The sequence below is a fragment of the Diaphorina citri genome, unplaced genomic scaffold (assembly GCF_000475195.1).
Source record: "Diaphorina citri unplaced genomic scaffold, Diaci psyllid genome assembly version 1.1 scaffold50, whole genome shotgun sequence".
In the NCBI taxonomy this organism is placed as follows: domain Eukaryota; kingdom Metazoa; phylum Arthropoda; class Insecta; order Hemiptera; family Psyllidae; genus Diaphorina; species Diaphorina citri.
Genome location: NW_007377487.1, coordinates 452,096 through 465,632, shown reverse-complemented (window position 1 = coordinate 465,632; position 13,537 = coordinate 452,096). Strand labels below are relative to the sequence as shown.

Below are 13,537 nucleotides of genomic sequence, written 5' to 3'. Positions count from 1 at the left end.
TTTTTTTTTTTTTAAGAGGTTTTGACAGAGGGAACTGTAACTGCTATGGTCCTATCGTCCCGAAATCGAAGAGAGAAGGATGACAGGATAGGAGAAAGCCAGCCGTTCAGAGAACGAACATTATCCCATCAGGATAAAATCCGTCCCGGGCGGGAATCGAACCCGCGGCCTAGCGCTTACAAGGCAGACGCGCCACCCGAACATTATCCCATCAGGATAAAATCCGCCCCGGGCGGGAATCGAACCCGCGGCCTAGCGCTTACAAGGCAGACGCAGTCGTCCCGAAATCGAAGAGAGAAGGAAGACAGGATAGGAGAAAGCCAGCCGTTCCGAGAACGAACATTATCCCATCAGGATAAAATCCGCCCCGGGCGGGAATCGAACCCGCGGCCTAGCGCTTACAAGGCAGACGCGCTACCAACCAAGCTAACTAGGCTGACCTGTAGGATGCGTTGCAGTAGTTGCAGTTTGGTGGTTTCTCATTATGTGACCCAAGTATTGAAGTTCGAAGCATTCTTGAGATATTGAGATATTTTGTATACCACCTTTTCCCATTTAAACCTGTAGTACACACATACGTACGTACATACGTACACACGTACACACGTACGTGCGTACATACGTACAGACCATGAGACAAACCGGTCTTGAGATATTTTGTATACAACCTTTTCCCATTTAAACCTGTGGTACATACATACGTACAGACCATGGGACAAAAACTACTTTTTTGTTCTACTTTTTCCCATTTAAACCTGTAGTACGTACGTACGTAACGTACAGACCATGGGCTAAAAACCACTTTTTTGAATCAGGGTCAAAACACGGATATTTCCAACCATTTCCCGATTTTGAAAATTTGGACCGATTGCAATACTTTCATTACTAGTATAGCTCCGCTATACTGTAGTAATAGAAAGTAAAAAAAAACTTTGATGGTCTCACTGACTTTACGGTAGCCCGGCAATGTTGGATATGCCAATTTCGACCATGATGCCATTGGATATAGTGTTTCGTGCTGGTCTGGGGCGCAAAAATTATCGTTTGTGCTATTACCATTCCCGAGATATATTCACAGCTTCAAAGTTCAGTTCCCTACATATGTGCCTATATACATAGAGACATACACTTTATAGACATAATATAAAATGCATCCAGCAAAGATGGGTCGGAAGGCATTGCTTCCACCCTGATGAATTCATATTGAGAGTGAGATCTGAATTTCAAATTCACTCCCTCTCTTGCCCTGTTTAGCCCTCTGACACCCAGACATACACAACATGTAGAAGTAGGTATGTTGTTTGTTTGATAGAGGTTTCTCAAAAGGTCTTATCGTTCTGAAAGCGAAGAGAGAAGGAAGACAGGATAGGAGAAAGCCAGCCGTTCCGAGAACGAACCTTATCAGTTCAGGATGAAATTCGCCCCGGGTGGAGTCGCATCCGCGGCCTAGCGCTTACAAGGCGTTACAAACCAAGCTAACTAGGCTGTCTTCTAAAATTATAAATAAGAAAATGTTGTTTAAGGATTTATCATAGTTGTGCAAGGGTTAACCTCCCATTCCTTCTTGGTCTTTTTGCTCTTCTTCTCCTCCTCCTCCTCCCCCTAATTCGTCTTCTTCTTTGAGGTTTTCTTCTTTTTCTTGTTCTCGGTCTCTTCCTCCTCCTCCTCCTCCTTCTCCTTTCTCTTTCTCCGTCACTTCCTTTTTCTCCTTGTTCTTCGTTCTTCTTTTTCCTCTTCTTCTCCTTTTCCCCACATCCTTTTCATTTTCTGTCTTCTCCATTTCTCTTTCCCTTTTTGCACCTCTTCCGTTTTCTTTGCCGCCACCTCCTCTTCCTCTTTGCATTCTTTTTTCTTCTTCTCCTTTCACATAATCACAAGAGTTAAGTGTACCTACTAGCTATACAGAGTGTTCGAAAAGTCTTGGAACTCCTGAATATTTTTGGAGGGCTAAAGAAAAAAACCTCGGCCCCGCCGAGAATCGAACCCGGGTCTCCTGCCTGCAAGCCAATGTACCCGCTCGGCCACGGAGGCTATACTGTGTTCGAAAAGTCTTGGAATCCCTGAATATTTTTTGAACCCAAATTTCAGATAAGAATCTGAAATTTGGGTGTGTGTTCTATCTTTTGTAATCCAATTTTTTGAGGTAATCGCCAAATTTCGGCCAGAACTTCCAGTTACGCCATTAAAGTAGCTACTCAATTGTCCTCACGAGGCTGAGTGCACAGTGCACCTCGAACTCCAAGCACAGAGCCGATAAAACTTCGACCCCGCTGGGAATCGAATTTGGGACCTTCGGCGTGTAAGCCTCGTCTGAGACTATTTCACAAGAAAAATGTAAAAAATATGACTTTGTAAAGCTAAAGCAGAATAGATACTCCTCAAGCTAAGCCAACATCCGATTATTATGATTAAAGCATTAAAGTAAAAGTACTTTTTTTTCTTCTCAAATATTAATAGCTCTACGTACTGGTCTGTAGAGAGGTTTATAGATTATAGTACCTACATACTTATGTGTGGATGACATCCTCTGTACTAGAACTGTTAACAAACCAGTTTTCTACCTTCTGGCACAGAACGCACGGGTCTCGAGTTTTATTGCCAAGGACGAGGTCGGCAGTGGCGGTTTAGTTCCGATCGTTTACTGCTGAGAGTAAACACGGTGTCAAGGGTTTTCTTTGACGTCACCCATTTTTATTTATTTCTTTCTTTTTAAGAGGTTTGAGAGAGGGAACTGGGAACTGTAACTGCTAAGGCCTTATCGTCCCGAAATCGAAGAGAGAAGGAAGACAGGAAAGGAGAAAGCCAGCCATTCCGAGAACGAACATTATCTGTTTAGGATAAAATCCACCCCGGGTGGTAATCTAATCCGCGGCCTAGCGCTTAGGTACTTTTCTTAAATGAATTCTGGATTCACTGTAAAATCTCTGTGGTAACGTTCTTGGAACGGTTGACTTTTCCCTATCCTGTCTTCCTTTTCTCTCTTCGCTCTCGAGACGATAAGACCTCCGTAGAGTCGTAAAAGCTTAACCCACATTTAGGGCTGTGTGCCCTTACACCCAAGTCTCTAAGTAAGCTTTTTGTTGAAGTTCTATTTTTTATCCAACCTAAAAAAAAAAAGAACTTCGCTCGTTGAATGGGTAAGCCGTTACTTGAACCTCGGCACTGGTTCGAATTCCGGTCTCTGGACTAGGAGACGAGTACTGAGTACCGCCAGATTGCAAGTGACTAGAAACTAGGTGAACCGCTTCCATAACGATAAATGAGATACTTTTGTCTATCTATAATTATATACATAGTACATACCCAAGTATAGCAATATCCAACAACATGCAGTACAATCAATGTACCTACATTGTGCATGGATGCAACAAGAATTCGAACATAAGGCTGGCAACTCACTATCAGGTACACCTGATCAGGTGTCAGGTCTTCGTCTACCTGATATGTAGTGTGCTCATATTACCATACTTATAAATGGGAAAACTTTGAACCACATCTTTCTGACTTCCCAATCTCCCCATCAAGTTTTTTCCCACTTTCCGGCGCCTTCTGACCTTGATGTGTGTTTTGCTTAAAGCTATGTCCACACCTAGTCGACGGCCGTCGGCCACCGATCGCCGATCGACTCGGCCGAAAGCGTACACTGGATACTTACCTGAAGAGCAGAAAATCGAAATTTTCTACGGTCTTTCAATTAGGTATACCTACAGTACCTATACAGGGTTTCCTAATGTCCAGACCACACCAGGTCAATTATACAGGGTGTGTTTAAGTCCGGCATTACCCACAGGTTTTCATGCTCAAAATGTATTTAGAATAGAATAGAATATATACCTACCCAACCAGCTCCCATGGCGTAGTAGTCACTGCGCTCGCCTTGCACGCGGGAGACCCGGGTACAATATCAGGTAGACCTGACGTTTACGGCTGAAAAGGTCCTTCTGTGAGGTACACCTGATACCTGATGAGCAGTCATGTATAGTAGATGATTACGTTCATGAAAGCCACACTGCCCTCACGTCACGTGATCTCACGTGAAGTAAAAATGTACGATATTTCTAGCAGTTTTCAAATTTTCTAGCAGTGTACGGTAATTTGGGAGGATCAATCTGGCAACACTGACACTGGCTCGACAACATACCTAGATTCACCTCTTCAATCTACCATCGACGATCGATCGACGGGACTGTGTGTGTTTTGCTCATGAGTTCCTAATAGTACCTACCTTCCTATACCTATAACCTAACTTATGTAGGTGCTTGATCAATGTTACCTATGTCTATGTAGGTACCTAGTTACCTATAATAGTACATACTTACCTATGTCTATGTAGGTACCTAGTTACCTATATAATAGTACATACTTACCTGTACCTATACATGGACCCAATAGGTAATGGAATTTTCTAATGTTAATAGAGAGATCCAATGATACCTAATATTATACCTCGATTCTACCAATGATAACATTCATGTAATCAGCATAATAAATTATTAAAACTGAAAACTACAAGCGAGAGCAAAATATAAAACGTAGGAAAAGTTTTGCTTCTCTCTCTCTCTCTCTCTCTCTCTCTCTCTCTCTCTCTCTCTCTCTCTCTCTCTCTCTCTCTCTCTCTTTCACTATGGTGTAACTTTCATTATTTACTAGTATGTATGTATGTACCTACCTACACCCAACACCAGTTGCCTAAGTGAAGATTTCCTTTTCCAAGGGGTTTGACGTCATTGTATAACATTTTTTTTCTTTTTGATAGAGGGAACTGTGATTGTTGTCTTGCGGTCCCGAAAGCGAAGAGATGGGAAAGAGAGGATAAGAGAAAGCCAGACGTTCCGAGGACGAACCTTATCTGCTCAGGATAAAATCCGCCCCCCGGTGGGAATCGAACCCGTGACTTAGAGCTTACAAGGCAGACACGCTACCCTCCAACCTAATGGGGCTAGCTGATTCGGTTCCTTTCTGGTGTTCTCGTGTTGACACTGTTGACCCAGAAACTAAATGAGAAGTATTGTGTCTCTTATCGCCCTTCTTATGAGGGACATACTACGACAGGGGTGCACAAACTGAAGGTGACCGCGGGCCGCATTGGACCTTAAATTGTTGGCCGCGGGCCGCATTCATTTTTTAGCTGTAAAATAGGTATAATTTTGTAGACAGCATCTAATCTTACCGAAGGTAGAGCGCCGCACCGCAGGCGAAATTTTTGAAAAATAGGTTGTAGATCAAATTCAGAAAAATAATAAGATCGGGCGTAAAAGAATTTTTTAATCAAAACTCGATTTTCTTCGAGTTCCTCTTAAATAAAACAGGTCAATCAGCAATTGGAAGTGGCTTGGTACCCAAGTTATTTAAGTACAACTTGTTGTGTACTTGTGTAGTCTGTAAAGTATTAAGTACCCGAAGTACCTATAGCTAGACTTTCTAGTGCAGGAACGTGACGGATTTGAAAATGAAAACGGTAATAGGCTCTTCACAAATGGCTCTCTTCATCAGGAATAGGTACTCCAGAGTGCTAGAGTGCTTCATCTATCAGAAATAACACTTCATATTTACATTCAGTAGGTATACTACTGTTTCATACATTCAGTCATATGTACTACTCATATTAGTGCTCCATGCGACAGAAAAAATGTACATACCTATATCTACTTTATGTGACTTTACTGTAGTCTTTGGACCAGCCATTCTCAACTTTTTTTTCCTTCTTCTTTTGAGAGAGAGAGAGAGAGAGAGAGAGAGAGAGAGAGAGAGAGAGAGAGAGGTTTGATAGAGGGAACTAGAACTTCTAAGGAAATATCGTCCCGAAATCGAAGAGAGAAAGAAGACAGAAGAGACAGCCGGTCCGAGAACGAACATTATCCGTACAGGATAAAATCCAGCCTGGCGGGAATCGAACCCGCGACTTAGCGCTTACAAGGCAGACACGCCGACTGTTGAACAGACCTAGCCGACCTTGACGCCCTTAACCTGCCGAGGGCCGCACAGCTTGGTGGCCCCAGGTTAAGTAGAGCTGCTTTACTCTTTCCCCTACTGCCCTACTGTCTACTGTAGCACACTCTATCATGTTGTTTACTTCTGAATGGTGATGCTGTCTGCTTTCCCTACATTTCTAAACCAATTAACAAAGCTCTAGCCAGCCTAGTTAGCTTAGTTGGTAGTGCGTCTGCCTTGTAAGCGCTAGGCCGCGGGTTCGATTCCCGCCCGGGGTGGATTTTATCTTGATGGGATAATGTTCGTTCTCGGAACGGCTGGCTTTCTCCTATCCTGTCTTCCTTCTCTCTTCGATTTCGGGACGATAAGACCATAGCAGTTACAGTTCCCTCTGTCAAATCTCTTTTTTTTTTTAAAAAAAAAAAAAAAAAGCTCGATGTGATATCCACTCAGCTACAAAGGCTGTTGAAATCTTGTGAAATAATTACGTTATGTATTGTACCAGCCTAGTTAGCGTCAAGGGTAGCGCGTCTGCCTTGTAAGCGCTAGGTCGTGGATTCGAATCCCGCCCGGGGCGGATTTTATCCTAAACAGACAGGGTTCGTTCTCGGAATGGCTGGCCCAATAGAGAGAAGGAAAACAGGAGAAAGCCAGCCATTCCAAAAGCGAACCTTATACCTTCAGGATAAAATCCACCCCGGGCGGGAATTGACCTAGCGCTTACAAGGCAGACGCGTTACTTACCGAGCAAACTAGGCTGATGAGTGACGAGATTAAAATTCGTTTAACTATATTCTGTGCTCAAACATTTTCCTGGTTTCTTGTTTCAGGTCTGAGGGAGAGACTCGAGATTTGAGGACAAGGGCCATCACCACACGAAGACAGATATGGAGCTTCGGAAGCAAAAATACAAAATGGATCATTTGTATCAAAGCAGAACCCTCAGTCTGCTAGACAAAACTGTCCAAGACGTTTGATGTCAACAAACAGGGAGTCTTCAACATGGTGCTGCTATTCGTAACGGAGCAACACGACTAGAAAAACCCCTAAAACTAGTTGGCAAACTCCTCTATTGCAAGGTTATGACATACTAGCCCATCAACGTAAGATCATTGCTACAAGATGGTTCAATGCAACATTGATATCGAGGAGGACACCATGGACCATGCGAGTGATGCTGATGTGAAGCATGGGTTCCATCTCAATCCAATGTCCCAGGACCGGGAATCTGACACGGGCTCCATGATGAGCAAGTACAAGATTGATCTCATGTTCACCATCAACAAGAAGGACGTCAAGGGGAAAGACATTCTGGGAGACAAAGGCGAGGATGTCCAAATCGAGAACAAGGTTCAGGAGAAGATAGATCAAATGTTCAAGGAGGTCGCGTTGAACGATATGATGCGTAACTTCTTCGTGGACTATCTAGGAAGCATTCAGCTCAACAGCGACAAGGTACAATCGTTGGAGACCCTACAGGACCCGCTGAAGAAACTTTACATTTCCTACAAGAAAGAGAAACAGATGAAGGTCGCCAACAAGAAGAGTGTGCTGGAGATTACCAAGAATGGGTTAAAGTTGAGTTACGGCAACAAGCTGGAGCAGATGAATTCCTTCTCGACAATATGTGTGTGGGCGAGTGTGAAGTTGATCACGAGACCCCATGGGGTTAATAAGGAGTTCGGGCTGGAGTATTGTTTTGTACCCTTAGTCGCGGATTATAAGAATAACAACATCAAGTTTATTAAGTTAAACCAGAATGAGAGCTACCTCTTCCCGAAGAACACCTACCATGATAATATCCCCATCTTTGTAGTTGTTATGAAGAAGATGTGTGCGACCAAGATATTAGAAGCGCATGCTTTCATTTGTAATTCCAACGAGGAAGCGATAAACATCGCTGCCAACTTGTATAAGACGCTACTCCTGACGACCAATAAGAACAAGAGTAAGATTAGACAGAAGAATGGGATCACGAGTTGTATGAGTGTGAATGACTCACTCAAAGGTAGTCTGTCCAAGGTGAGTCATGTGGTGAGCAATGGGATTTCCAGTAGAGACTCCATCAGGAATTTCGACGTTAAATCCAATTCCAAGGACGAGGAGAGCAGAAAACAGAGTCGGGTGGAAAGTGTTATCAATGAAATTGAAAATAGAACCAAATGTGAAAACACTTGTCATCAGGATCACCAGAATAAAGATTCCCGGGGAGACAGAAGGAAAGTGAGTGACTCGAGAGATCGGCGAAGTTCTAGCGTCGAATCTGTCAAAGATTACAAAGTAGATGTGGCGAGGAAGAAAGAGAAACCTGAAGGGAACTTGGGTCAGAAGAGTGGTAGCGTTGAATCCGTGAGGCAATATGTGGATTATGTGTCTGAGGCTGTCAAACATATGAGGAGACGAAGTAGTGTTATCAGCTCTAGGAGAAGTTCGAGGCAACATCGTTCCAGCAGTGTGGAATCAGTGAAAGACTATGAGGTGAAAAGTCAGAGGACCAAACACGGACATCTGAACGTTAGCCGATACAATTCAACGGATTCCATGAACATGGGTGTAGTAGACAAAACTAATCGCGCTACACCAAGTAAGAAATATTCCCGCGGGAGCACAGAATCCTTGAGAAGAAATTTGAGAGCCAACTCTGTGGAGAGTATACTAAGCTATAACCAAATACACGAGCCAGGTCCAGACCTACCTTATCCAAAGAGAAAACATTCCAACTTCTCTATGGTGAGCTGTAACGGTGTGATTGAAACACAAGGAACGGACAGAACACCTCAACAGAGAAGAAACTCGTGTGATAATATGCTCAACGGTTTGCAGAAGAGTTCCAGTAACTCTGAGTTTTATCCTAATGATAATGCTGGCGTATTCCGATCCAGGAGGACATCGACCAATGCTCAGAATTCAAACCGATCTCGAAACTCTTCCATGAATTATTTGAATATAAGCTCCACGAGTGTCAACTCGATGACTGAATTTGATACGAGGGACTTGAACTTACCAAAGAGACTATCAAGGAACTCTCAAGATAGAAGAAGGAGTAATGATCTTAGTCAAAGGAAAGACTCCTTTACCAATGAAACGTTAGGACCAAAAGCTAGAAACAAAAGTCAAAAGAACTTTGACGACATTGAAATCTACAACGACATGAACAAAGAAAACAAAAACGGAGACATTCTAACAAGAGTGGCGATTCCTAGAAGTACAAGCTTCCTAAAAACCGATGACTTGGACTCGAACCACCAACCTCCAGATCCAAAGTCCAACGCGTTAACAACTGCACCACTGAGGTTGGTTATATCACATTATGGTGATATAATGTGGATATGTGGCCCTTGTAGACCAAGAAATCGATTACATCGACATTTTATTACAGTACTACATAAAATGTTGATATTATTCTACATAAAAAAAATAAATAAATAAAAAATAACTTTTTACTATTATTATTGAAGTCGAACAAAATTTGAGGGAACACTGTTCAATTATTATTATTTTGTGGAGTGAAAGGGGACCCTCGCGAGAGCGGTAGGTATGGTTTTTTTCATGTGGAAGATCCCTTCCTCACTCAAAAATCAAAATTCAGTTGTTGTTTCTACGTCCTACTTCTCATGCCTTTGGCACGAAAATTTGAATAATTTCGACTGAAAATGCGAGGGTTAATTTGCCTACTGGGTGAAAAAAATCAGTTTTTATTATTTCATCCCTAGGTCTGTCATGAAGACAGCAGACCCTTCATTTACCCTCCCTACTTCCTCTCGGCCAGTGTTCCAGGATATTTTAATGAACACACAACCCACTCGGGTACTTGATGGTGCTGCTGCGGGCATTACAGTAAATTAATTTATTTCTGCCTTCCTATAAAAAATAGGACAGGGAGATAGAGTTATAGAGCCACTTGGAAAAAAAGATTGAGAGGAAAAAGTCGCTATGCTTGTGTGCTGTGAGTATATCATATTATGGTGATATAATGTGGATATGTGGCCCTTGTAGACCAAGAAATCGATTACATCGACATTTTATTACAGTACTACATAAATGTTGATATTATTCTACATAAAAAAAAATAAATAAATAAAAAATAACTTTTTACTATTATTATTGAAGTCGAACAAAATTTGAGGGAACACTGTTCAATTATTATTATTTTGTGGAGTGAAAGGGGACCCTCGCGAGAGCGGTAGGTATGGTTTTTTTCATGTGGAAGATCCCTTCCTCACTCAAAAATCAAAATTCAGTTGTTGTTTCTACGTCCTACTTCTCATGCCTTTGGCACGAAAATTTGAATAATTTCGACTGAAAATGCGAGGGTTAATTTGCCTACTGGGTGAAAAAAATCAGTTTTTTTTTTCTTTTTTTTTTGCAGAAACATGAAAACATAGGGTTTGCTCTGATGGATTGGGGAGAGAGAGAGAGGGAAGGAGGGAGGAAGGGACATCGATACCATTGGACTAATAATTAAGGGGTGAGTTAGAAAATAACAAGGGGGGAGGGAGAAGCTTTCTTGTTTCCCCTCCAATTAAACGGAAATGTAGGAGGAAGAGATGAGATGAGTGTGGAGGAGAGAGGGAGAAGGAGATGGTGAGAAAAAAGACGAAAGAATACATAAAGGGGAATGGAAGGGAGGATATCCAGAGAGAGGGAGAGAGTGATTGAGGGCGAGAGAGAAAGGATTTGATTTATGATGAGATTTTTCCTAGATTTTCGAAAGCGCCCCATCAATATTTTACAAAATGAACCGCGGCCTTTTCATGCTATTGTTCTGGTAAAACGCGGCAGGATGAAAATTTGCACTTTTTTTTTGCTGGGGAGGGTTTCCGCAGTGTCGTATAAGCAATGCATTCTCACTATGTGAATTTGGCTTTTTCCATATTAATTCATGAAAAAAAGTCATCAAATCCAAAAAAACGTCAAAGTTCAAAGTCACTTAGTCCTTCAGAATTTCAGATGGTAACGGTTACGCGTTGGTGGGTGAAAATTACGGGTGTTTTTTTTTTTTTTGAAAAAATGTGGAAACAACTTTAATTTCCCAAATATTCTTGACCAATTCATGTTTGTGTTTCATGCTTCATTTCAAATAGAAATTCGAGTTAATTTCCCCCCCACGGATAGTCATAACTCCCCATTGGATTTATTCCAGCTCAAAAAAAAGTAGCTCAAAAATTTATTCAGAAGACGAAGATGAAGAAAGAGAAAGAAGTGGAAGAAGAAGAAAAACAGGAGGAGGAGGAGGAGGAAAAAATAGTTACAAATTTCATCCCTCCTGATTTGATTAATATGAAAAGGAATTTTAAGAAAGATAGGAGGAGGAGGAGGAGGAGGAGGAGGAGGAGATACAAAACCACGGTGAAGGAGGAGGCCGTACAAGCTTCCTAAAAACCGACAGTTCCTCGAGAAATTCTCTCAACTACACGGTGAAATCTCACGGCCACCCTGTAGAAACTAGGAAGACAAGTTCAAGTAAGCTAGGTCTCAATGAAATCTTTCAGGAACTTAGAAACCAAGAAGGTCTAAATAATCTGGATGAAATACTCGATGTTATTCTGAATCCAGAAGGGATGAGCTTCAATAATTTGAAACCTATTTACAAAGAATTCATCGTGAAACTCGCCCTCATTCTAACCAAAGATGAATTCTACGATAAGTGTAAAATAATCATGAACAAGCAAAAGAAACGGAAGAAAAAAATGAAGAGAAAGAAAGTTCTCAATCGATTCATCAATTCCGAAATCAACTCCTTGCTGTCTTGTGGGAAAAAGAAATTGCTTCGTAAAACATCCATCTACAAAAACACGTTGATGAAGAAGAGAAGGCCTCTGGCGAAGAAGAGGAAGTCCAGTCAGAAAATCTTTCGTCCTAAGGATGACAAGAATATGTTGCTCAACAATGATATGAATACATCAAGTGGGTACTTTACATACAGTGAGTGTACGTATGATACAGACTCCTGTACTTGTATCTCTGCAGACAAATGTTACTGTAACAACCACAGTTCCCGCGGTCTCTCCATGTCCCCTGCTCTTACAATGTTACCTCACAAACACAATCTACTCCGGCCAGACAGAACTCCCAACGGTAAGACCTACAACACAATGAGTTCCACGTTCCCCAACTGTAGCACATTCCAAAGCCGCTATAACGAGGATCAGCATTGCTATCATTGCTTCCGATACAAAACCTCCCGGCCTCGGGAGGACAATGGTCTGATCTGTGAATGTGACACGGAGTCCTGCACGGCCAGTGACAAATGTTACTGTAACATGACTAACATTAACATGATAGACATGCTGAAGTTACAAGGCTTTGCAGCGAGTGATACCAGCATAGATAGCTTCCGTACGGACTATCCCACTGCTCACAACTGGAAGGCCAACCTCCTCAAGAAACCCAAGGATAAGCACTACATCCAGGCGTCCAAGAGCTTGGAGTTCGTTCAGTTCTATGGAGTAGGGGCAGAGCGTGGGTTCAACACGATGGATTCCCAGCAGGATCCTAGTTCTTCTAGCTTCAGCTACAAGGATATAGGTGATTCCTCAGAGTCCAGCGCGTTGGATTATAATCTCTTCCACAAGGCGAAGGAAAAGTGTGACCCTACCACGCGTTCTGGCGGGGACCAGAACAAATTCCTAGTCGTGTCGGCCCGGGATCCCAAGGGCAGAATCATCTACATGGGTGCGGACAAGAAGCATCTCTCCAGGCATGATAATGGACACACGGACGCCATCAGCATTAAGAAGTCAGCGGAGATAGCGGCCCTGTTCATGAAGAAACAGAACCAATCATCCGGTTTCAATGAAATCGGCTATCATGATTTGAGTTCGGGCATTTCGAGGAGGAACATCTTGGAGACGTCGCTAGGTTATTTACCGTAATACAAGGAGATTAAGGTGACATTCCGATCATAGCGACCAAGTCAAATTTACTCTCCACAATAGAGGATATCAAGGCATTTGCAGCAATGCCAGCTTAAGTAGTCTTCTGCAGATTATGACGATGGGTCAGCTCCCTGGTTAGGGGTCACCTGCACTCGCCTTGCACGCGGGAGACCCGGGTTCGATTCCCGGCGGGGTCAAGAAATTTGTATCAATCTTTTTTTTTTTTAAAAAAAAAAAAAAAAAAGCTCGATGTGATATCCACTCAGCTACAAAGGCTGTTGAAATCTTGTGAAATAATTACGTTATGTATTGTACCAGCCTAGTTAGCGTCAAGGGTAGCGCGTCTGCCTTGTAAGCGCTAGGTCGTGGATTCGAATCCCGCCCGGGGCGGATTTTATCCTAAACAGACAGGGTTCGTTCTCGGAATGGCTGGCCCAATAGAGAGAAGGAAAACAGGAGAAAGCCAGCCATTCCAAAAGCGAACCTTATACCTTCAGGATAAAATCCACCCCGGGCGGGAATTGACCTAGCGCTTACAAGGCAGACGCGTTACTTACCGAGCAAACTAGGCTGATGAGTGACGAGATTAAAATTCGTTTAACTATATTCTGTGCTCAAACATTTTCCTGGTTTCTTGTTTCAGGTCTGAGGGAGAGACTCGAGATTTGAGGACAAGGGCCATCACCACACGAAGACAGATATGGAGCTTCGGAAGCAAAAATACAAAA

At 42.5% G+C, this 13,537-nt stretch overlaps 2 protein-coding genes across 2 annotated transcripts in view; both read left to right on the top strand.

The window, feature by feature from the left end:
• Positions 1 to 6,787, top strand: part of LOC103515990 (serine/threonine-protein phosphatase 2A 56 kDa regulatory subunit epsilon isoform-like) — a 34,948-nt gene extending 28,161 nt beyond the window's left edge. Inside the window, exon 4 of the mRNA XM_026828169.1 lies at positions 6,762 to 6,787. Coding sequence (XP_026683970.1) covers positions 6,762 to 6,787 — 26 coding nt within the window. The remainder of the gene's footprint in view (positions 1 to 6,761) is intronic.
• Positions 1 to 12,857, top strand: part of LOC103515981 — a 16,126-nt gene extending 3,269 nt beyond the window's left edge. The window contains exons 2-3 of the mRNA XM_026828287.1: positions 6,762 to 9,147; positions 11,307 to 12,857. Of these exons, the coding sequence (XP_026684088.1) occupies positions 7,054 to 9,147; positions 11,307 to 12,806 (3,594 nt within the window). The 5' untranslated portion in view covers positions 6,762 to 7,053 and the 3' untranslated portion in view covers positions 12,807 to 12,857. The remainder of the gene's footprint in view (positions 1 to 6,761; positions 9,148 to 11,306) is intronic.
• The last annotated feature ends 680 nt before the right edge of the window (positions 12,858 to 13,537 follow it).